Below are 22807 nucleotides of genomic sequence, written 5' to 3' on the forward strand. Positions count from 1 at the left end.
TACAAGCATGCAGGTGAATGCTTCAGCAAACTGAAGCATCTGAAGGAGTAGTTATAATAACATACATTTATACACAGTACAGTTATAGCTGGCCAGGCTGTTTTGTCGGCAAGTTAGTGGCAAAGTACAGGACGTAAAGGAAACAACTTGAAAACAGCTCACACTTATTGGCTATAGTGACTTCATCTCTCACAAAACACATCTTGGAAAATACCCTGTAAAAAGAATCAAAGTAGAATGAAACTCAATAGACAGCACAAAAACAGGTCATTGTACCCAGTGTCAGTGTATATATTCCCCATGAGCCTATCGCTTCTCTCTGTCAGCAGGTCTTTCTATTCCTTTCTCTCTTGTGTCTGCAACTTGCTAAGTGCATTCATGCTGTTTTCCTCAACCAGTCCCTGTGGCAGGAAGTTCCACACCTTCTGGATAAAGACATTGAATCTAACCAGTACTATCTTGTGTGGCCAAAGAGCAATGCTGCCTCTTTTCTCAATTTCCTGCAGAGGCTGAATCATTGTTGATGAAAAAGCGTTGAGCCGGGCAGCATGTGGTGATCCAACCACTGTATATATGTGTGTTTGCAGTAGGGGGATGTATGGCTGTACCTGTATTACAGGTTTCTCCGGTAAGCCCCTGCCGGCTAGCTCCGCCCATAGGGAGTTGTATAAATATTCGTAAGCTTCACTGAGATGCCATTCTACAGCTGCCGCCGGAGGAATGACATCTCACTGTAATAACGCCTCTTTTGTACTTCACTCGAGTCTTTGAGTACAATTGTTAGAGCCACAATTTATTACAGTGAGATTTTCCTTACACCATAGACATCAGGATTAAACCTGACCGCCTGCAGCTGGATCCGCAGTCGCCACACGCCAGGAGAGACTTTGTTCACTGGCTTGCAGTTTTCGAGGCCGACATCTCTTCAGTGGACCCTCCAACTTCAGAGGCTCAGAAATGACAGCTTCTTTAGTCAAGACTCAGCTCCAGCGTGTTTCCGCTAATTCGAGATGCGCCTGACTACGCCCGGGCCATGGAACTGCTCAAGAGACATCTACTCTCTACTCGCGTCCAACAGCCGTGTGAGTCAATTGAGGACTTTTGGAGGGCCCTTATACCTCTAATACGAGACTGCGACTGCCAGGCCCTCACAGCCACAGAACATTCCGACCTACTCATGCGGGATGCCTTTGTTACGGGTCTTGCATCGGACCCCATCCGGCAACGTCTGCTGGAAGGGGCCGCTCTCGATCTCGCGGCTACAAAGACTCTGGCGCTATCAATGACGGCTGCCTCCCTTGGTGCGCGATCCTACCCCGCTAGCCACTCGGCCCACCCCTCCTACCCCTCGTGGACCCCGCAACTGGCTCCCTTGGCCCACCCGTCCTACCCCTCGTGGACCCCGCAACCGCCCCACCCCCAGCAGCTGCCCCCGCACAGTACACCTGCGCTGCTCGCCGCACCACGCACCCTGGGGGTCCCCGCTGCTACTTCTGTGGTCAGCAGAAGCATCCCCGCCAGCGCTGCCCAGCCCGCACCTCGACCTGCAAAGCTTGTGGCAAGAAAGGCCACTTTGCAGCGGTGTGCCAGTCCTGGACGGTTGCCGCTATCGCGCCCGAATTCCCCCCCTCGCCTCAGCCGTGTTGGAGAGGCCTGCAAATCTCCATGCAGACTGCCAGACAGAAATATGTCTATATTACTGAACTCAAAATGTGTGGAACATACAGACTGGATTCACTTCCTTTCTCTTCAGTTGCTGCAAGTCACCAAAGTCCCCTCAGAATGAGAAAAGAAACGGAAAGTATAAGTAGACTTGGAGAGGCTGGTGCATCTTGTGGGGCATTCCAGAATGAGAGGCAATAGTCTTACGATAAGCGGTAACAAATTTAAAACAGTTTTAATTTTAAAATAAATTTAGTGTATCCAATTATTTTTTTGCCAATTAAGGGGCAATTTAGTGTGACCAATCCACCTACTCTACACATCTTTGGGTTGTGGGGTGGAAACCTACACACACGGGGAGAAAGTGCAAATTCCACACAGTGACACGGGACTGGGATCGAACCCAGGTCCTCAGCGCTGTAGACAGCAGTGCTAACCACTGGGTCACAGTGCTGCCCAATTCAGAACAGAGTTGAGGAGGAGCTGCTTCTTCAAAGGGCTGTGAATCTGTGGAATTAACTACCCCAGAGTTTGGTGAAGCTGGGACAGTGAGTAAATTTAGGGAGGAATTAGACAGATTTTTAATCGGGTTGAAGGGTTATGGAGAACTCTCAGGACAGTGTAGTTGAGGCCAGGATGAGATCAGCCATGATTGAATGTCAGAGTAGAGTCGATGGGTCGAATGGTCGAATTCTGCTCCTATATCTTATGACCTTCTGAAAGGGGGAGACATTGATTTGCTCCCAGATGTTGCCCAGAGGAGGAAGTTTTAGTCTGAAACTCATTGTCCAACCTCCACATTGTGACATCACAAAGCAGCTAGTCCTCTAAATCAACCAATAGTAATCAATCCCTTCCACAGTGACGTCACTGCATTTGAGCGCACCCGCCCCGCGCGCGAATACGGAGCCCCGTCCCCGTAAATTTTTCCCCCTCCCCGACGCATCCACGAGACAAGGTTTCCTGGCAACCGGCTGACAGTTCCGGCTATCGAGGATTCCCTCCCTCGACCCGGGACTGCGCATGTCTCAGGGAGAGGGGACTCTGCGCATGTGCAGAAGGAGCTCACCTCCGGTGACACTGCTGAGTTGTGACCAATTGGAAGTAGGAGAACCGGAAGGAATCTTCCCTCCGCCAATCAGAGCTCCCCCATTGTCTCAATGCGGAAGCTGGAGATGGAGGTTTGTGCCGAGTAAAGCTGTTGTTCCTCCAACCCTGAATCAGCTTGAGCTGCACACAGACTAAACCCGTCCTCCTGTCTCCAACATCTGTGAGTTAAACACTTTCTTTTCTCCCTTTTTACATTTCTTTTCTGATTCTCACCTTCAATTGATGACTTGCAGCAACTGAAGGGAAAGGAAGTGAATCCAGGGAGGGAGCAGTAAAGGCTGGCCCAGATCTCACTCTCTTAAAGACATTGACATCCTTTGCTCCCTCAGCTTGACACATTTATTTGTCTGGCTAAAATGGTCTCTTTCCTAATGTTCACAATTAAAGGGCTGGTTTCTCCAGGAGATGGCTGACATTTAAGGGGTCAGTAAACAAGCCAAATCCAACCCAGCCAATTACTTCCCCGTCGAAATACTCTCTATCATCAGCATAGTGATGGAAGGAGTCATCAAAGGTCCAATTAAGTGGCACTTATTCTGCAATAGCCTGCTCCCGGATGCTCAGTTTGGATTTCACCAGAGTCACTCAGCTCCTGACCTCATTACAACCTTGGACGAAAGAGCTGAATGCCAGAAGGGAGGTAAGAGTGACTCCCCTTGACATCAAGGCAGCATTTGACAGAGTATGGAATTAAGGAACCCCAGCTAAACTGGAGTCAGTGGGAATTAGGGGATAACTCTACGCTGGTTGGAGTCATACCTGGCACAAAGGAAGATGGTTGTGGTGATTGGAGGTCAATTATCTCAGCTGCAGGACATCACTGCAGGAGATCCTCAGGGCAGTATCCTAGGACCAACCATCTTCAGCTGCTTCATCAATGATCTCCCTTCCATCATCAGGTGAGAAGTGATGTTTGCAGACATCTGCAAACATGTTCAGCACCATTCTCAACTTCTCAGATAATGAAGCAGTCCATGTCCAAATTCAGTAAGACCTGGACAATATCCAGACTTGGGCTGATAAGTGGCAAGTTACATTCGTGCTACACAAGTGCCAGGCAATGACCATCTCCGACAAGAGAGGATCTAACCACCACCCCTTGACATTCAGTGGCATTCCCATCGCTGAAACCCGCACAATCAACTTCGTGGGGGTTACCATTGATCAGAAACTGAACAGGACTGGCCATATTAATACTGTAGCTACCAGGACAGATCAAGGGCTAGGAATCCTACGGCAAGTAACACACCACCTGATGCCCCAAAGCCTGTCCACCAGACATCTACAAGCACAAGTCAGGAGTGTAATGGAATACGCTCCACTTTGCTGGATGAGTGCAGCTCCAACAACACGCAAGAAGCTTGGCTGTATCCAGGTCAAAGCAGCCTGATTGATTGCACCCCCTTCCACAAACATTCAAACCTTCCACCACCGACAAACAGTAGCAGCCGTGTATACCATCTCCAAGATACACTGCAGTAACTCATAAATGTTCCTCAGACAGCACCTTCCATACCCACAACCACTACCATCTAGAAGGACAAGAGCAGCAGATACCTGGGAACCTCACCACTTGGAGGTTCGCTTCCAAGTTACACACCACCCTGACTTGGAAATATATTGCCGTTCCTTCACTGTCCCTGGGGCAACCTCCTGGAATTCCCTCCCTAACAGCACAGGGGATGTAGGGCAGCATGGTGGAGCAGTGGTTAGCGCTGCTGCCTCACGGCGCCGAGGTCCCAGGCTCAATCCCGGCTCTGGGTCACTGTCCGTGTGGAGCTTGCACATTCTCCCTGTGTTTGCGTGGGTTTCGCTCTCAAACCCAAAGATGTGCAGGGTAGGTGGATTGGCCATGCTAAATTGCCCCTTAATTGGAAAAAATGAATTGGGTCCTTTACATTTATAAAAACATTTTAAAAAAGCACAGGGGATGTACCTACACCTCAAGGATTGCAGCGTTTTAAGAAGGCAACTCACCACTACTTTGGAAGGGTAACTGGGGATGGGCAATAAATGCTGGCCTAACCAGCATTGTCCACATCCCGTAAATTAATTTTTAAAAATTTAATATCGGACAGAGACATGTCTAGTGTTGTTATATGGTATGAATTATATATTATTGATGGTTCTGTAATAAAATACATGTATTATTAGTTCTAGTTTTGTTATATAGTACTGTACCCACATTATATATTTCCAGTCATACAGTCATTGCAGCACTGACAGAATCCATTTGGTATCTCAAGTCAATTGGGGTCTCACGGTAGCATGGTGGTTAGCATCAATGCTTCACAGCTCCAGGGTCCCAGGTTCGAATCCCGGCTGGGTCACTGTCTGTGTGGAGTCTGCACGTCCTCCCCGTGTGTGCGTGGGTTTCCTCCGGGTGCTCCGGTTTCCTCCCACAGTCCAAAGATGTGCGGGTTAGGTGGATTGGCCATACTAAATTGCCCGTAGTGTAAGGTTAATGGGGGGATTGTTGGGTTACGGGTATACGGGTTACGTGGGTTTAAGTAGGGTGATCATTGCTCGGCACAACATCGAGGGCCGAAGGGCCTGTTCTGTGCTGTACTGTTCTATGTCTTCTATGTCTATGTCTATGCTGACTCTCTGCACAGTAATCCAGTCAGTCCCATTCCCCCTCGATATCCCTGTTCCCTGCAAGTTTATTTTCTTCAAGTGACCATCCTATTTTATTTTAAATTATTGATTATCTGGACTTCCACAACCCTTGTGGGCAGTGAGTTCCCTGTCATGTCCACTCCATGACTAAATAAAATTCTTCCACAGATTTCCCCATCTCTAATCAGTAAATGTCCTTATATGGAGATTCTCTCCTCTTGTACAGGTTTTAGTGAGTTTAGATTTGTTGATCAGCACCTTCAGGAAAATTGGGAGGGAAAGTAAGTGAATACAGTCTGTATATTACACACATTTTTCATCCAGTAATCTCGACATATATCTGTCTGTCAGCCTGCATGAAGATTTTCAGGTCTCTGTGTCCAGGACAGGAAGCAGTGAGCAGGGATCTGTCAATCAGCCTGAATCAGCACCTTCAGGAGAATTGGGACGGTGAATATTAGATACAGCAGAGTGAGAATGGAGGGAGAGTCTGTGGGATTGAGATTTAGAGCATTTTAGGGAAAGAGAGAGAGGAAAGAATGTTCGATAGAAACTAGAATTGTCTGTTCTGTGTTTCTATCCTGTACTGACAATGATTACTATTGTAAAATCTGTTTGCAGGAAGTTCGAACGAGAGGAGTTTGAGGCCTATATCTCAAACTAAATATCACGTCAAGAACTGACTGAGTCATTCAATTCTTGGGATCATCGGCCTTTGAATCTAGAAGGAGAAAAGTTTGTCTATTCTGTCTGCTTCAAGAGATTTTAAACATCAGTGTGTCTGGAATAGCACTGAGACACACACACCCGTGTGAGACTGTTACACAGCACTGACTGTGGAAAGAGCTATAACCAGTGACACAGCCTGAAAAAATACTACACCATTCAGAGCAGGGAGAGACTGTATAGGTGTTCTGTGTGTGGACGAGGCTTCAACTGACTGTTCAACGCGGTGATACACAAAATCACCCGGACCATGGAGAAACCATGGAAATGTGAGGATTGTGGGAAGGGATTCACATTCCCATGCCTGCTGGAAACGCATCAACGCAGTCACACTGGAGAGAGGCCTTTTACCTGCTCTCAGTGTGAAAAGGGATTCACTGACATAGGCAGCCTGCGGAGACACGAACGTGTTCACACTGGGGAGAGGCCTTTCACCTGCTCTGACTGTGGGAAAGGATTCACTCAGTTATCCAGCCTGCAGGGTCACCAGCGACTTCACACCGGAGAGAGGCCATTCATCTGCTCTGACTGTGGGAAGGGATTCACTCGGTTATCCAAACTGCAGAGCCACCAGAGAGTTCACACTGGGGAGAGGCCTTTCACCTGCTCTCAGTGTGAAAAGGGATTCACTGACATTGGCAACCTGCGGAGACACGAACGAGTTCACACTGGGGAGAGGCCGTTCATCTGCTCTGACTGTGGGAAGGGATTCACTCAGTTATCCAGCCTGCAGGGACACCAGCAAGTTCACACTGGGGAGAGGCCGTTCACCTGCTCTGACTGTGGGAAGGGATTCACTCGGTTATCCAAACTGCAGAGCCACCAGAGAGTTCACACTGGGGAGAGGCCTTTCACCTGCTCTCAGTGTGAAAAGGGATTCACTGACATTGGCAACTTGCGGAGACACGAACGAGTTCACACTGGGGAGAGGCCGTTCACCTGCTCTGACTGTGGGAAGGGATTCACTCGGTTATCCAAACTGCAGAGCCACCAGAGAGTTCACACCGGAGAATGGCCATTCGCCTGCTCTCAGTGTGAAAAAGGATTCAGTGAGATTGGCAGCCTGCGGAGACACGAACGAGTTCACACTGGGGAGAGGCCTTTCACCTGCTCTGACTGTGGGAAGGGATTCACTCAGTTATCCAGCCTGCAGGGACACCAGCAAGTTCACACTGGGGAGAGGCCTTTCACCTGCTCTGATTGTGGGAAGGGATTCACTCAGTTATCCAGCCTGCAGGGACACCAGCAAGTTCACACTGGGGAGAGGCCGTTCACCTGCTCTGACTGTGGGAAGGGATTCACTCGGTTATCCAAACTGCAGAGCCACCAGAGAGTTCACACTGGAGAGAGGCCTTTCACCTGCTCTCAGTGTGAAAAGGGATTCAGTGAGATTGGCAACCTGCGGAAACACGAACGAGTTCACACTGGGAAGAGGCCTTTCACCTGCTCTCAGTGTGAAAAGGGATTCACTGACATTGGCAACCTGCGGAGACACGAACGAGTTCACACTGGGGAGAGGCCGTTCATCTGCTCTGACTGTGGGAAGGGATTCACTCAGTTATCCAGCCTGCAGGGACACCAGCAAGTTCACACTGGGGAGAGGCCGTTCACCTGCTCTGACTGTGGGAAGGGATTCACTTGGTTATCCAAACTGCAGAGACACCAGCAAGTTCACACTGGAGAGAGGCCTTTCACCTGCTCTCAGTGTGAAAAGGGATTCACTGACATTGGCAACCTGCGGAGACACGAACGAGTTCACACTGGGGAGAGGCCATTCAGCTGCACTGTGTGTGATAAGAGATTCACTCAGCTACACCACCTGCAGACACACCAGCGAGTTCACACCGGGGAGAACCATTGATCTGCACTGTGTGTGATATGGGATTCACTGAATTATCCAGCCTGCGGAAACACAATGTCACTCACACCGCGAGCAGGCCCTTTAAATGCTCTGACTGCAGGAGGGGTTTCAAAAGCTCTCAGCTACTAATGTCCCACCAGCGCATTCACTCTGAGGAGAGACCGTTCAGCTGCTCTCACTGCACAAAGAGCTTTAGAACCTCATCCAACCTGATGAAACACGAGCGAGGTCACACCGGGGAGAGCCCATTCACCTCTCCAACTGGGAAAAGATTTACTCGATCATCACTTGCTGAGCCACAATGTCACTCACACCAATGAGAGACACTTTAAATGCTCTGACAGTGGGTGTGGGTTTAAAAGCTCTCAGGTAATGATGTCCCACCAGTGCATTCACACTGAGGAGAAACTGTTCAATTGCTCTCACTGCACAAAGACTTTTCAAACATCATCCACACTGTGGAGACACCAGCGAATTCACACTTGATTCACCTGCTCTGATTGTGTGAGGAGATTCCGTGTTTCATCTTGTAATTGAAAATTAGGAAAGATGTGTCATTTGAAACATGGAAGTCTGGCAATATCTGGTCTGAGAGAAACATGAGAGGATACAGGGAAAGATCCCATGAATGGTTAACAGCAGCTGCAAAGAGCATGATTATAAAATGCAGATTCCTTCTCCCAAGCAGGCTTAGCAAACAAACAGGATTTTTGTATGTAGCTAAAAACAATGGCTCACACCTTCATTGAAATTAACCATCTTAGTAAGCATCTGGAAAAGCATGGATGAGGGTTTCAGTTGAGTTAGGTGATAAATGTAAACCTTTCAAGTTATAACCAAGTAGATTTTTAGCATTACGCTAAAAGCAATGATTCACACCTTCATTGAAGTAAAATCAGCAGATAGAAAAGAATGACTAGGGAGACAAATATATCGATGTGAAGCTCTGCTGACATCAGGTCAATTAAAAAAACTGGAGACAACCTGTCTACAAGAACACAAACTAGACCCAAATCAAAGTCAAAATTATGTGCTGGGGACACAATTCGATAATAAAACTATAGAAATGACAGGAACCAAAATTCACACCCCTCTTGATATTCAAAGCATTTTGAACATCACGAAGGACACAATGTAATCAGATCTGTGGGCTGAGGCCGTGCCCAAAATGAATACTAAGTCATGTTGGAAAAATTCAGATTAGACCTCCGGTTGCAGCGATGCGGAGCTAAGCCGCACGTTCGGTAGCTCCCGCTATTTTTGGACTTTCGGGCTCTTTTAAGGGCCCGCAACGGCACTGATTCGGCTTTTCCCCGGGTGGGAACGCAGCCACTGTGCTCAGCGGCCGGTGGATGGGCTGGACTAGAGTGGAGCGACCAGAAAATCAACTTTGCAGCAGAAGAAGGTGCGAGGCAGAAAGGACAAGATGGCGGCGGGTGGGGAACCGGCAGCGTGGCAGCAGTGGGTGAGGGAGCAGCAGGAGCTGCTGCTGCGCTCCTTCCTGGAACTAAAGGCTGAGATCCTGGAGCCGTTGAGGGCATCGCTGGACAGGCTCGGGGCGACTCAGACGGCTCAGGCTGCGGAGATTCGGGAGCTGCAGCAGAAGGCTTCGGAGAACGAGGACGAACTCATGGGCCTGGCGGTGAAGGTGGAGTCGCACGAGGTGCTTCAAAAAAAATGGTTGGCAAGGATGGAGGAGATAGAGAACCGCTCCCGCTGGATGAATCTGCGGATTTTGGGCCTCCCGGAGGGGCTGGAAGGTTCGGATTTGGGGGCCTACGTGGTCCTGATACTAAACTCGCTGATGGGTGCGGGGTCGTTCCGGGGACCCCTGGAGCTGGAGGGTGCCCATCGGGTGCTGCTGCGGAAGTCCAGGCCGAACGAGCCGCCCAGGGCGGTGCTGGTCCGCTTTCAACACTTGGTCGACCGTGAATGTGTGCTTCGTTGGGCGAAGAGGGAGAGGAGCAGCAAGTGGGAGAATACGGAGATCAGGATCTACCAGGACTGGAGTGCAGAGGTGGCAAAGAAAAGAGCTGGGTTTAACCGGGCGAAGGTAGTGCTCCACAAGAAGGGGGTCAAGTTTGGCCTGTTGCAGCCGGCACGCCTGTGGGTCACCTATAAAGACCGCCAACTTTACTTTGACTCCCCGGAGGAGGTCTGGACATTTGTCCAGGCAGAGAAGCTGGACTTGAACTGGGGGCTGGGGAACATTGTACACAGCCCGGAGGCTTTGTCCTCCTTGATATCCTTTCGCTTTTTTCTTTTTGGTTCTATTGGACGATGTTTTTTTTGCTGTTCTGTTTTTTCTTGTCTGCTTTTCAGGACTGTTATCTGTTTACTTGGGTGTTTTATCATATCATGTTGGGACTTTTATTATTTCACTGGTTGCGGGTTTGGGTGGGGCTCGCGGCCCTGTTGGGTCATGTGCCTGTCTTCCCGCGTTTTGGGTCGGGGGCGGGGCTTGGGATGGGGGCGCGGGCTTTTCTCCTGCGCTGGAGACGCAGGGGGCAGGGTCGGCATTGGGGGAATGGGTGTGTGTCACTGGGGAGAGTAATTGGGTTGGCGGGAATAGCCGGGGTCAGCAGGAGTCAGCTGACTTACGGAAGTACAATGACTGGGGTTACGCAGCTAGGGGGTCCCTAGCTTTGGGGGGGGGGGGGGCGGTGGGGAGGTGATGGGATGGAAGAGGGAGGGGATACCGGGTTGCTGCTGGAATGGCCAAGAAGGAGCTGGAGTGTGTAGAGGGGGTCGGGATGGGGGTCTGTCGCCCTGGGAAACGGGCTGAGTGGGGGGGGCGGGCACGTGGCGGATTACGGAAGGGTGATCGCTAGTCGACGGGGGAGGGGGGCAGGTGGCCCTCCGATCCGGCTGATCACCTGGAATGTGAGGGGACTGAATGGGCCGGTTAAACGGTCCCGCGTGTTCGTGCATTTGAGGGGGCTGAAGGCGGACGTGGCCATGCTACAGGAGACGCACCTGAAGGTGGCGGATCAGGTCAGGTTGAGGAAGGGGTGGGTGGGCCAAGTGTTTCATTCGGGGCTGGATGCAAAAAACCGGAGGGTGGTGGGGAAGAGGGTGTCGTTTGAGGCGTCGAGTGTGGTGGCAGATAGTGGTGGGAGGTATGTGATGGTGAGTGGCAAGCTGCAAGGGGAGCGGGTGGTGCTGGTCAATGTATACGCCCCAAATTGGGATGATGCAGGTTTCATGTGGCGCATGTTGGGCCGGATTCCAGATTTGGAGGCGGGGGCCTGGTAATGGGGGGGATTTCAACACGGTTTGGATCCGCCACTGGATCGATCCAGTTCCAGGACGGGTAGGAGGCCTGCGGCGGCTAAGGTGTTGAGGGGATTTATGGACCAGATGGGAGGGGTGGATCCATGGAGATTCGCGAGGCCAAGGGCCAGTGAATTTTCATACTTCTCCCATGTGCATAAGGCCTACTCCCGGATCCATTTTTTTCGTTTTGAGTAGGGCGCTGATTGCGGGGGTAGTAGACGCTAAGTACTCTGCGATAGCCATTTCGGACCATGCCCCGCATTGAGTGGACCTCGAGCTGGGGGAGGAGAGGGACCAGCCCCCGTTGTGGTGCTTGGAGGTGGGGCTGCTGGCGGACGAGGATGTGAGGGGGCGGGTTCGAGGATGTATCGAGAGGTATCTAGAGGCCAACGATAATGGGGAGGTCCGAGTGGGGATGGTCTGGGAGGCGCTGAAGGTGGTGGTTCGGGGAGAGTTGATCTCCATTCGGGCCCACAGAGAGAGAGAGGAGCAGAGAGAAAGGGAGGGATTGGTGGGGGAGATGGTGAGGGTGGACAGGGGGTACGCGGAGGCCCCGGAGGAGGGATTGCTGAGGGAGCGGCGCAGCCTTCGTGCTGAGTTCGACTTGTTGACCACCAGAAAGGCGGAGGCTCAATGGAGAAAGGCTCAGGGTGCGGTGTACGAGTATGGGGAGAAGGCGAGTAGGATGCTGGCACACCAGCTCCGTAAGCGGGATGTAGCTAGGGAGATTGGTGCTGTTAAGGATCAGGGAGGAAATGTGGTGCGGAGTGGGGTAGACATTAATGGGGTCTTCAGGACTTTTATGAGAGACTATATCGGTCTGAACCTCCGGCGGAGAAGGGGGGATGGGGCGCTTTTTAGACCGGCTGAGATTCCCGAGGGTGGAGGGTCTGGGGGCGCCAGTTGAGCTTGAGGGGCTGGTCAAAGGGATAGGGAACATGCAGTCGGGGAAGGAGCCGGGGCCGGATGGGTTCCCGGTTGAATTTTACAAGACGTATGCAGACCTGCTGGGCCCCCTGTTGGTTAGGACTTTTAACGAGGCAAGGGAGTGGGGGGTCTTTGCTCCTGACGATGTCTCGGGCGCTGATCTCCTTGATTCTTAAGCGAGACAGGGATCTCCTGCAGTGTGGGTCATACAGGCCGATCTCACTCTTAAATGTAGACGCCAAGTTGTTGGCAAAGATCTTAGCCGCGAGGATAGAGGATTGTGTGCCGCAGGTTATCCACGAGGATCAAACGGGGTTTGTGAAGGGGAGGCAGCTGAACACTAATATACGGAGGGTCTTGAACGTTATAATGATGCCGGCGGTGGAAGGGGAGGCAGAGATAGTGGTGGTGCTAGATGCGGAGAAGGCCTTTGATCGGGTCGAGTGGAGGTACTTGTGGGAGGCGCTGGAAAGGTTCGGGTTTGGGGAGGGGTTTGTCAGTTGGGTGAGGCTGTTGTATGAGGCCCCGATGGCGAGTGTGGCCACGAATAAGAAGAGGTCGGGGTATTTTCGACTACACCGAGGGACGAGGCAGGGGTGTCCCCTGTCCCCCCTACTTTTTGCGCTGGCAATTGAACCCCTGGCTATGGCGCTGAGGGAGTCAGGGGATTGGAGGGGGCTGGTCCGGGGTGGGGAGGAGCACCGAGAGTCGCTCTACACGATCGACCTCTTGTGTGTGGCGAACCCGGTGTGGGGAATGCCGGTGGTGATGGGGATTCTCCGGGAATTTGGGGATTTCTCAGGGTATAAGCTTATCTTTGGGAAAAGCAAGCTGTTTGTGATACACTCGCGGGACCGGGAGTGGGGGGGGGGGGGGGGGGGGGGATTGGGAGGCTCCCACTGAAAAGGACGGAGAGGAGCTTCAGGTACTTGGGGTTTAGGTGGCCAGGAGCTGGGGGGCCTTGCTTAAGCTTAACCTCACAAGGCTGGTGGAGCAAATGGAGGAGGAGTTTAAGAGGTGGGACATGCTGCCGCTGTCTCTGACGGGTAGGGTGCAGTCAGTCAAGATGACGGTGCTCCCGAGGTTTCTGTTCCTGTTCCAGTGCCTTCCCATCCTTATCCCAAAGGCCTTTTTCAGGCGGGTTAACAGGAGCATTACGGGATTTGTGTGGGCGCACGGGACCCCGAGGGTGAGAAGGGTGTTTCTGGAGCGGGGCAGTGATAGGGGGGGCTGGCGCTGCCCAGCCTCTGTGGGTATTATTGGGCTGCCAACGCAGCGATGGTGCGTAAGTGGGTAATGGACGGGGAGGGGGCAGCATGGACGAGGATGGAGATGGCATCCTGTGTGGGCACGAGCCTGGGAGCGCTGGTAACGGCGCCGCTGCCGCTCCCTCCAACAAGGTATACCACGAGCCCGGTGATGGCAGCGACCCTCAAAATTTGGGGGCAATGGAGGCTGCACAGGGGGGAGGTGGGGGCCTCGATGGGGTCCCCGATATGGGGGAACCACCGGTTTGTTCTGGCGAGAATTGATGGCGGGTTCCTGAGTTGGCACAGGGCAGGTGTCAGGAGGCTGGGGGACCTGTTCATATAAATAATAAATCGCTTATTGTCACGAGTAGGCTTCAATGAAGTTACTGTGAAAAGCCCCTAGTCGCCACATTCCGGCGCCTGTCCGGGGAGGCTGGTACGGGAATAGATGGGAAGTTTACGAGCCTGGGTGAGCTGGAAGGGAAGTTTGGGCTCCCCCCGGGGAACACCATTAGGTACATGCAAGTAAGGGCATTTGTCAGGTGGCGGGGTTCCCCCTGCTGCCGCCGCCTGGGGTCTAGGACAGGGTGCTCTCGGGGGTATGGGATGGAGAGGGGAGGATCTCGGAAGCGTACCAGGTGATGCAGGAGGTAGACGAGGCCTCGGTGGAGGAGCTGAAAGGTAAATGGGAGGAGGAGCTGGGTGAGGAGATTGAGGAGGGGAAGTGGGCGGATGCCCTGGAAAGGGTGAACTCCTCCTCTTCATGTGCGAGGCTTAGCCTTATACAGTTTAAGGTGCTGCATAGGACTCATATGACTGGGACAAGGATGAGTCAGTTTTTTGGGAGTGAGGACAGGTGTGTTAGGTGCTCTGGGGCCCAGCAAACCATGTCCACATGTTAGAACATAAGAACTAGGAGCAGGAGTAGGCCATCTGGCCCCTCGAGCCTGCTCCGCCATTCAATGAGATCATGGCTGATCTTTTGTGGACTCAGCTCCACTTTCCGGCCCGAATACCATAACCCTTAATCCCTTTATTCTTCAAAAAACTATCTATCTTTACCTTAAAAACATGTAATGAAGGAGCCTCAACTGCTTCACCGGGGCAAGGAATTCCATAGATTCACAACCCTTTGGGTGAAGAAGTTCCTCCTAAACTCGCTCCTAAATCTACTTCCCCTTATTTTGAGGCTATGTCCCCTAGTTCTGCTTTCACCCGCCAGTGGAAACAACCTGCCCGCATCTATCCTATCTATTCCCTTCATAATTTTAAATGTTTCTATAAGATCCCCCCTCATCCTTCTAAATTCCAATGAGTACAGTCCCAGTCTACTCAACCTCTCCTCATAATCCAACCCCTTCAGCTCTGGGATTAACCTAGTGAATCTCCTCTGCACACCCTCCAGTGCCAGTACGTCCTTTCTCAAGTAAGGAGCCCAAAGCTGAACACAATACTTCAGGTGTGGCCTCACTAACACCTTATACAATTGCAACATAACCTCCCTAGTCTTAAACTCCATCCCTCTAGCAATGAAGAACAAAATTCCATTTGCCTTCTTAATCACCTGTTGCACGTGTAAACCAACCTTCTGTGACTCATGCACTAGCACACCCAAGTCTCTCTGCACAGCGGCATGCTTTAATATTTTATCGTTTAAATAATAATCCCGTTTGCTGTTATTCCTACCAAAATGGATAACCTCACATTTGTCAACATTGTATTCCATCTGCCAGACCCTAGCCCATTCACCTAACCTATGGGCAGCAGGGTAGCATGGTGGTTAGCATAAATGCTTCACAGCTCCAGGGTCCCAGGTTCGATTCCCGGCTGGGTCACTGTCTGTGTGGAGTCTGCACGTCCTCCCCCTGTGTGCGTGGGTTTCCTCCGGGTGCTCCGGTTTCCTCCCACAGTCCAAAGATGTGCGGGTTAGGTGGATTGGCCATGCTAAATTGCCCGTAGTGTCCTAATAAAAAGTAAGGTTAAGGGGGGGTTGTTGGGTTACGGGTATAGGGTGGATACGTGGGTTTGAATAGGGTGATCATGGCTCGGCACAACATTGAGGGCCGAAGGGCCTGTTCTGTGCTGTACTGTTCTATGTTCTATGTTCTATCCAAATCCCTCTGCAGACTTCCAGTATCCTCTGCACTTTTCGCTTTACCACTCATTTTAGTGTAATCTGCAAACTTGGACACATTGCCCTTGGTCCCCAACTCTAAATCATCTATGTAAATTGTGAACAATTGTCGGCCCAACACGGATCCCTGAGGGACACCACTAGCTACTGATTGCCAACCAGAGAAACACCCATTAATCCCCACTCTTTGCTTTCTATTAATTAACCAATCCTCTATCCATGCTACTACTTTACCCTTAATGCCATGCATCTTTATCTTATGCAGCAACGTTTTGTGTAGCACCTTGTCAAAGGCTTTCTGTTCTGGGCATGCCCAGCGCAAGGGGAGTTTTGGAAGGGTGTAGCAAGGACGGTATCGAGGGTGGTAGGATCCAGGGTCAATCCAGGCTGGGGACTCGCAATATTTGGGGTTGCAGTGGAGCCGGGAGTGCAGGAGGCGAAAGAGGCCGGTGTTCCGGCCTTTGCGTCCCTAGTAGCCCGGCGGAGGATTCTTCTTCAGTGGAAGGATGTGCGCTCCCCAAGCGTGGAGGCCTGGGTCAACGATATGGCGGGGTTTATTAAATTGGAGAAGGTGAAATTTGCCCTAAGGGGGTCAGTGCAGGGTTTTTCAGGAGATGGCAACCATTCCTAGATCTCCTGGCAGAACGGTAAAAACAAAAGGTCAGCAGCAGCAGCAACCCGGCCCGGGGGGGGGGGGGTTGTTTTGGGTTAAATCTTTGCCAACGTCGGGCGTTTATTTATTGCTTCTCGTACCAGCCTCCCCGGACAGGCGTCGGAATGTGGCGACTAGGGGCTTTTCACAGTAACTTCATTGAAGCCTACTCGCGACAATAAGCGATTTTCATTCATTTCATTTCATTTTTGTATATATGGGGGGAGGGGGGGGGGTTTGTTCTTTGAATTTTCTGTTACTGTTTTCTTTTGTGTGAAAATTTGATTTAAAATTATTTTTAAAAAAAAGAAAAATTCAGATTAAAGGTACCTTTTACAATCCAAGTGAAATAAAAGTTACTTTACAATAAAGTCATAAAAACTTAATAACTGTCAGAAACATACATAAACCTGAGAAAGGGGCAGAGAGGCAGAGAAGGTACAAGAGAAGCAGAGTCAGCTTACAGTCAGCTCGGTCATGGGACAGAGCAAAGCAGCCGAGCTAAAACAGCTAATACATCCAAGGAAGACCAGAATTTAAAGAGGAGGCAGAGTCAGCTCAGAGACAGCCAGCAGAGCCAGCTCTCACGGCTCGGTACATGGGAAAGATAGAACATAGCAACCGAGCAGAACAGTGAATACATCTAAAGAAGACCAGATTTTAAAAAGAAGATTGATTGTCAAGTTGGGCCTGAAGGTCCCTTGAACCAACCAGAAGGATCCAGAAGCAAGATCTTTTTACTTTTCTGTAAAGACAGTGATTGCATCTTTTAAAAGAAAAAATATAATAATAAAATAATTTTAAAGTTTGAACCTGAAACCAGTGGTTATTCCTAAGTCTACTTTACTTACTTAGCAATGCGGGACCCAAGATCGATGCTACTAAGTGGTAAGTAGATTAAATCTTCTGTGAAGGTATGGGGTATACCAGGGGATAACTTGAAAACATAGTTTGACCTAAATAGCACCCACCGAAGCCTACATCAGAGTCAGGGAGTGAGAATCCCTGTTCATCATTTAGAATGTCGGCCCTTTTTGGTATAGGTGGAATTCTAAGAATAGTGGTGAGTTTTCAACAACAATCTGCCCGGGCAGCACGGTAGCATGGTGGTTAGCATAAATGCTTCACAGCTCCAGGGTCCCAGGTTCGATTCCCGGCTGGGTCACTGTCTGTGCGGAGTCTGCACGTCCTCCCCGTGTGTGCGTGGGTTTCCTCCGGGTGCTCCGGTTTCCTCCCACAGTCCAAAGATGTGCGGGTTAGGTGGATTGGCCATGCTAAATTGCCCGTAGTGTCCTAAAAAGTAAGGTTAAGGGGGAGGTTGTTGGGTTACGGGTACAGGGTGGATACGTGGGTTTGAGTAGGGTGATCATTGCTCGGCACAACATCGAGGGCCGAAGGGCCTGTTCTGTGCTGTACTGTTCTATGTTCTATGCCCTGTTGACACACCAGCGAGTCCTCACTGGAAAGAGGCCAGTCACCTGCTCTCACTGCGGGAAGGGATTCACTCAGTCATCCAACATGCTGAGACACCACAGAGTTCACAAGTGAGGACATGTTGCACTCTGCTGCTATTCCTGCTGTTAATCACATCCAGGATTGAACCTGGAGTGGGTGGAGGGATTTGTCTTCACATCAACTCGTCCTGGTGCTCGGATGTGATGACCCTGGCGAACTACTGCTCCCCAGACCTGGAATATCCGACTCTAAAGTACCTTCCAAACTACCTTTGACGGAGTTCACTTCTACCATCATCACAGTGGTCTACATCCCACCCCAGGCGGAAGTGAAGAAGGCGCTTGATGAATTGTAACTGCTATAAATAACAATGAAGCAGAATACCCGGAGGCCTTGTTCATCGTGGCCGGGGACTTTAACCAGGCCAACCTCCAGAGTGTACAGCCAAAATTCCACCAACACATCTCCTGTCCAAACAGGGGCCCCAACATCCTTGACCACTGCTACACAAATATCAAGGACGCTTCTAATCCATCTCCTGACTGCACTTTGGAAATTCGGACCACAAGATGGCGCTCCTTCTCTCGGCATACAAGCACAAACTTAAGCAGAGAATCCGTTTAAGAAGGTTGTGTAATGCTGGTCCGAGGCTGCTTGGAGTCAGTGGACTGGTCCGTATTCAAGAACTCAGCAGCCAACCAAAACAATTTTTCCAGCACCATCACAGACTTCATCAAAAAATGTGCAGAAGATTGTATGTCAAAAAAGGTAGTATGTACGTTACCCAACCAGAAACCATGGTTTAATCGGGAAATTCACTCCCTATAGAAGGCCACGTCTGAGGAGGTCAAGACAGGCGACCCTGACCTAATCAAAAGATCGAGGTATGACCTCCACAAAGCCATCACGGACTACAAGAGACAATACCAGACTAAGCTGGAATCACAGGTGAACGACATGGACTCTCGTTGGTTGTGGCAAGGCTTAAACAACATAATGGGTGCAAAGTAAAGCCGAGTAGAATCTTCAGCAATAGCGCAGCCCTCCCCAACGAACTCAATGCATTCTATGCTTATTTCGGGCAGGAAACCAACAAACTGCCCCGGAGCCTTGGACACACCCATACCCACCATCACAGCCTCCAAAGTCAGATTGGCCTTCTTGAAAGTGAACCCTTCGAAAGCGACAGGTCCTGACGGAGTCCCTGCCATGCACCCAGATCCTGCGCTGACCAATTGGTTGGTGTGTTCGCGGACATCCTCAACCTCTCCCTACTCCGTTCTGAGGTTCCCACCTGCTTCAAGAAGACCACCATCATACCAGGGCCAAAGAAGAACCAGGCAACGTGCCTCAATGAATACCGTCCAGTGGCCTTGACATTGATCATTATGAAATTCTCAGACCACAGCTGGAGTAATGTGTGCAGTTTTACTCCCCTTACCTCAGGAAAGGTATTGCCACAGAGGAACAGCAACAAAGTTTCACCAGACTTGTTCCGGGTTTGACAGGAATGTCCTGTGAAGAGAGATTGGGGAAACTAGGCCTCTTTTCTCTGGAGTTTCAAGGAATGAGAGGGGATTTCATTGAAACTTACAAAATCCACAAAGGAATAGACAGCTGGGTGCAGGTGAGATGTTTCCCCGGGTTGGGGAGTCTGGAACCAGGGGACACAAGTTGAAAATAAGGGTGAAGCCACTTAGGACGGGTCTCGGAGGAGACATTTCTTTACTCAGAGGTTTGTGAATCTTTGGAATTCTGTACCACAGAGGGCTGTGGGAGCTCAGTCATTGAGCGTGTTTAAAGCAGAGACTGACAGATTTCTAAATACCAATAACACAAAGGGATATGGGGATAGTGTGGGGAAAAAGGCATTGAAGTTGATGATCAGCCATGATCGTATTAAATGGTGGAGCAGGCTTGACGGGCTGAATGGCCATTCCAGAATCTATAGAATTTTGAAAGATGATCACCAATGTATCCACTATCTCTTCAGCCGCCTCTTTCAACACTCTGGGATGTAGAGCATCAGCTTTTGGGGATTTATTAACTTTCAATCACATTAATTTCTCCAGTACTGCTTTTTCACTAATACGAATCTCTTTCAGTTCCTCGTGCTCACTGGTCCCTTGGTTCTCTGGTGTTTTTAGGACAATTTCTGTATCTTCCTCTGTGAAGACAGACACACATTGTTTAGTTTCTCTGCCATTTCCTTATTCCCCATTATAAACTCTCCTGTCTCTCCCTGGAATGGACCCACATTGGTCTTTGCTAATCTTTTCCTTTTCACATTCCTATAGGAGCTTTATCAGTCGTTTTTTATGTTTCTAGACAGTCTGCTCTCATATTCTATTTTCTCTTCATGAGTTTCTTCTAAAACAAGTTCCCAAACCTCGGGGTTCCACTTATTTTGGCAACGATATGAGTGATAAGATCTCTTATTTTATCTTCAAAAATGAGCCCAAGATTTGGTTGATTGGAGGTGTCTAAAAATACAACTTTATTGCTAATTATCCACCTTGATTCTCTTACATTAAAATAAATCAAAATTCACATCAAATTATACATCAAAATATAATAAAGAGAGTTAAACAAAAATATAAGGCAATATTAGGAAATCAATAGATGGTTCAGAATGTCTTAAAGCATGAATACAGAACAAACTTTAATCAAGAAACTTTATTCTTAAAGAAATTCTTATCAATGGTCTAACCCCTTATTGGTTTCAAATTCTCAGCTGAGGTTTCCTGATTTATTCAAAAAACTCTGTCACTTGGAGCATGATTTGTTATCCAGGCATTGGTCATTACTTAAGATTCATTCATGTCTGTCAAATTAATTAAATGTCTACATGCTCCCGCCACGTGCACCAATCCTCTGAAGATAAGGTGTTCTGCATTAACCTTGCTTGTTGCTAAGGCTTTGCTACTATTTGTAAATGTTTGTGTTGCTAAGGCTCCGATACTTTTTCATTACGAGATGTATTTGTAGAACAATGGTTTATTCATTATGAGGGCTTCTATGCAACTTTTCTTGAAACAGTGTTAGATTCTGACACATATTAAGTTGCTGTACAGCAATTCTCATATTTTTATCTGAAACAATGACTTTGCCTTGTGGATATTCCATTTTCTGTCTGTATGTATACTGAATTGAAGAATTATACTGCATTAATTCTTAAAGGTTACCAATAAATTAGTGAAGCAATAAATCTGTAATCTATCAATGAGACTCTTCCTTTGACCTAATGGAATCTTTAATTTTTCTTGTTCACCACGGTTGCGTCACTTTTCCTGTTGGATTTTTGTTTCTTAAATGAATCTATATTTTATGTAAATATGTGATCATTCCTTAAATGTGATTGCCTGTGTATCATTACACATTTTATTGTAAGTTCCCAATCAACTTGCCCTTCATAGCTTGACAGGTTCCTTCTGAGACAGAACCATGTAACCACCATAGCCTATCTTCATCTGAACTGCATGCTTTGGGGTTCCAAACAGAAACAGGAACTATACGTCATCTACCTGCCAAACACCCTTTCACTCTGTGATCCTTGTGAAATTTGAAGCCAAGTATTTGCCACAACGCTCAAGAGCATCAGGCCACTGGAGGCAAAGTCGTGAGACCGGCCAGTCCAGCAGAAATAAACCCTCCGACCCTCCCCATTGACCAACTGACAGAATGAACACAATGCTGTTCCGGGTGTAATTGAGAGCAGAAACAATAACAGCAGAATCCAACCCCTGTAATCCCTTGTGACCTTGTTGGTGACTCAGCAGGTAGAAGGAAACACAGAATCTCTTCCCACAGAGTGCAGCTGAATGGCCTCTCCTCAGTGTGAACCCTCTGGTGTGTTTGCAGGGTGAATGACTGACAATCACTTCCCACATTGAGAGCAGGTGAATGCTCACTCTCCAGGGTGAACTGGATGATGTCTCCGCAGGGTGGATAAATGTCTGAATCCTTTCCCACACTAAGAGCAGGTGAACGGCTTCTCCTCTGTGTGAAGTAGCTGGTGGGACGTCAGGCTGGCTGATTGATTGAATCTCTTCCCACACTGAGAGCAGTTCAATGGCCTCTCCCCAGTCTGAACCCTCTGGTGTTTGCAGAGTGAATGACTGACTGAATCCTTTCCCACACTGAGAGCAGCTGAATGGCCTCTCCCAGTGTGAATGCGCCGATGAGCTTCCAGTGCAGATGGGGCTTTGAATCCCTTCCCACAGTCCCGGCATTTCCACTGTTTCTCCATGTTTTGGGTCTCCTTGTGTCTCCCTAGATGAGACAATTGAAGCCTTACCCACACAGAGAACACATGTACGGTCTCTCCTCGCTGTCAATGGTGTGATGTATTTACAAAATACATCACTGTCAGTACAGGATAGAAACTCAGAACAGACAGTTGTAGTTTCTCTGGAACATTCTTTCCTCTCTCATCCCCAAAATCTGTAAATCTCCATCCCACACACTCTCCCTCCATTCTCACTCTGCTGTATCTAATATTCACCCTCCCAATTCTCCTGAAGGTGCTGATTCAGGCCATTTGACAGATCCAGGGTTGCCGCTTCTTCTGCAGGACACTGGGACCATAAAAAGTAGCAGCTGCATGAGCCGGTTGGGCAGAATGGCCTCCTGTGCACTCTGAGCTTCGTGGTTCTCTCGTGTTTTTGGGACAATTTCTGTATCTTCCTCTGTGAAGACAGACACACATTGTTTAGTTTCTCTGCCATTTCCTTATTCCCCATTATAAACTCTCCTGTCTCTGCCTGGAATGGACCCACATTGGTCTTTGCTAATCTTTTCCTTTTCACATTCCTATAGGAGCTTTATCAGTCGTTTTTTATGTTTCTAGACAGTCTGCTCTCATATTCTATTTTTCTTCATGAGTTTCTTCTAAAACAAGTTCCCAAACCTCGGGGTTCCACTTATTTTGGCAACGATATGAGTGATAAGATTTCTTGTTTTATCTTCAAAAATGAGCCCAAGATTTGGTTGATTGGAGGTGTCTAAAAATACAACTTTATTGCTAATTATCCACCTTGATTCTCTTACATTGAAATAAATCAAAATTCACATCAAATAATACATCAAAACATAATAAAGAGAGTTAAACAAAAATATAAGGCAATATTAGGAAA

General features: G+C 49.1%; 1 protein-coding gene across 1 annotated transcript; it reads left to right on the plus strand.

Moving 5' to 3' along the window:
- Positions 1-2355: 2355 nt before the first annotated feature.
- On the plus strand, positions 2356-8641 carry LOC119951355 (gastrula zinc finger protein XlCGF26.1-like). The gene is made up of 2 exons (XM_038774489.1): positions 2356-2932; positions 6013-8641. Exon 2 carries the CDS (start codon positions 6368-6370, stop codon positions 7976-7978), a length of 1611 nt encoding a protein of 536 aa, XP_038630417.1. The 5' UTR covers positions 2356-2932; positions 6013-6367; the 3' UTR covers positions 7979-8641.
- Positions 8642-22807: the final 14166 nt, after the last annotated feature.

Source organism: Scyliorhinus canicula, chromosome 17, assembly GCF_902713615.1.
Source record: "Scyliorhinus canicula chromosome 17, sScyCan1.1, whole genome shotgun sequence".
NCBI lineage: Eukaryota > Metazoa > Chordata > Chondrichthyes > Carcharhiniformes > Scyliorhinidae > Scyliorhinus > Scyliorhinus canicula.

Bases quoted from the DNA above. Each gene is read 5' to 3' on its own strand.
- LOC119951355 (XM_038774489.1), top strand. From the start codon at position 6,368: ATGGAGAAACCATGGAAATGTGAGGATTGTGGGAAGGGATTCACATTC.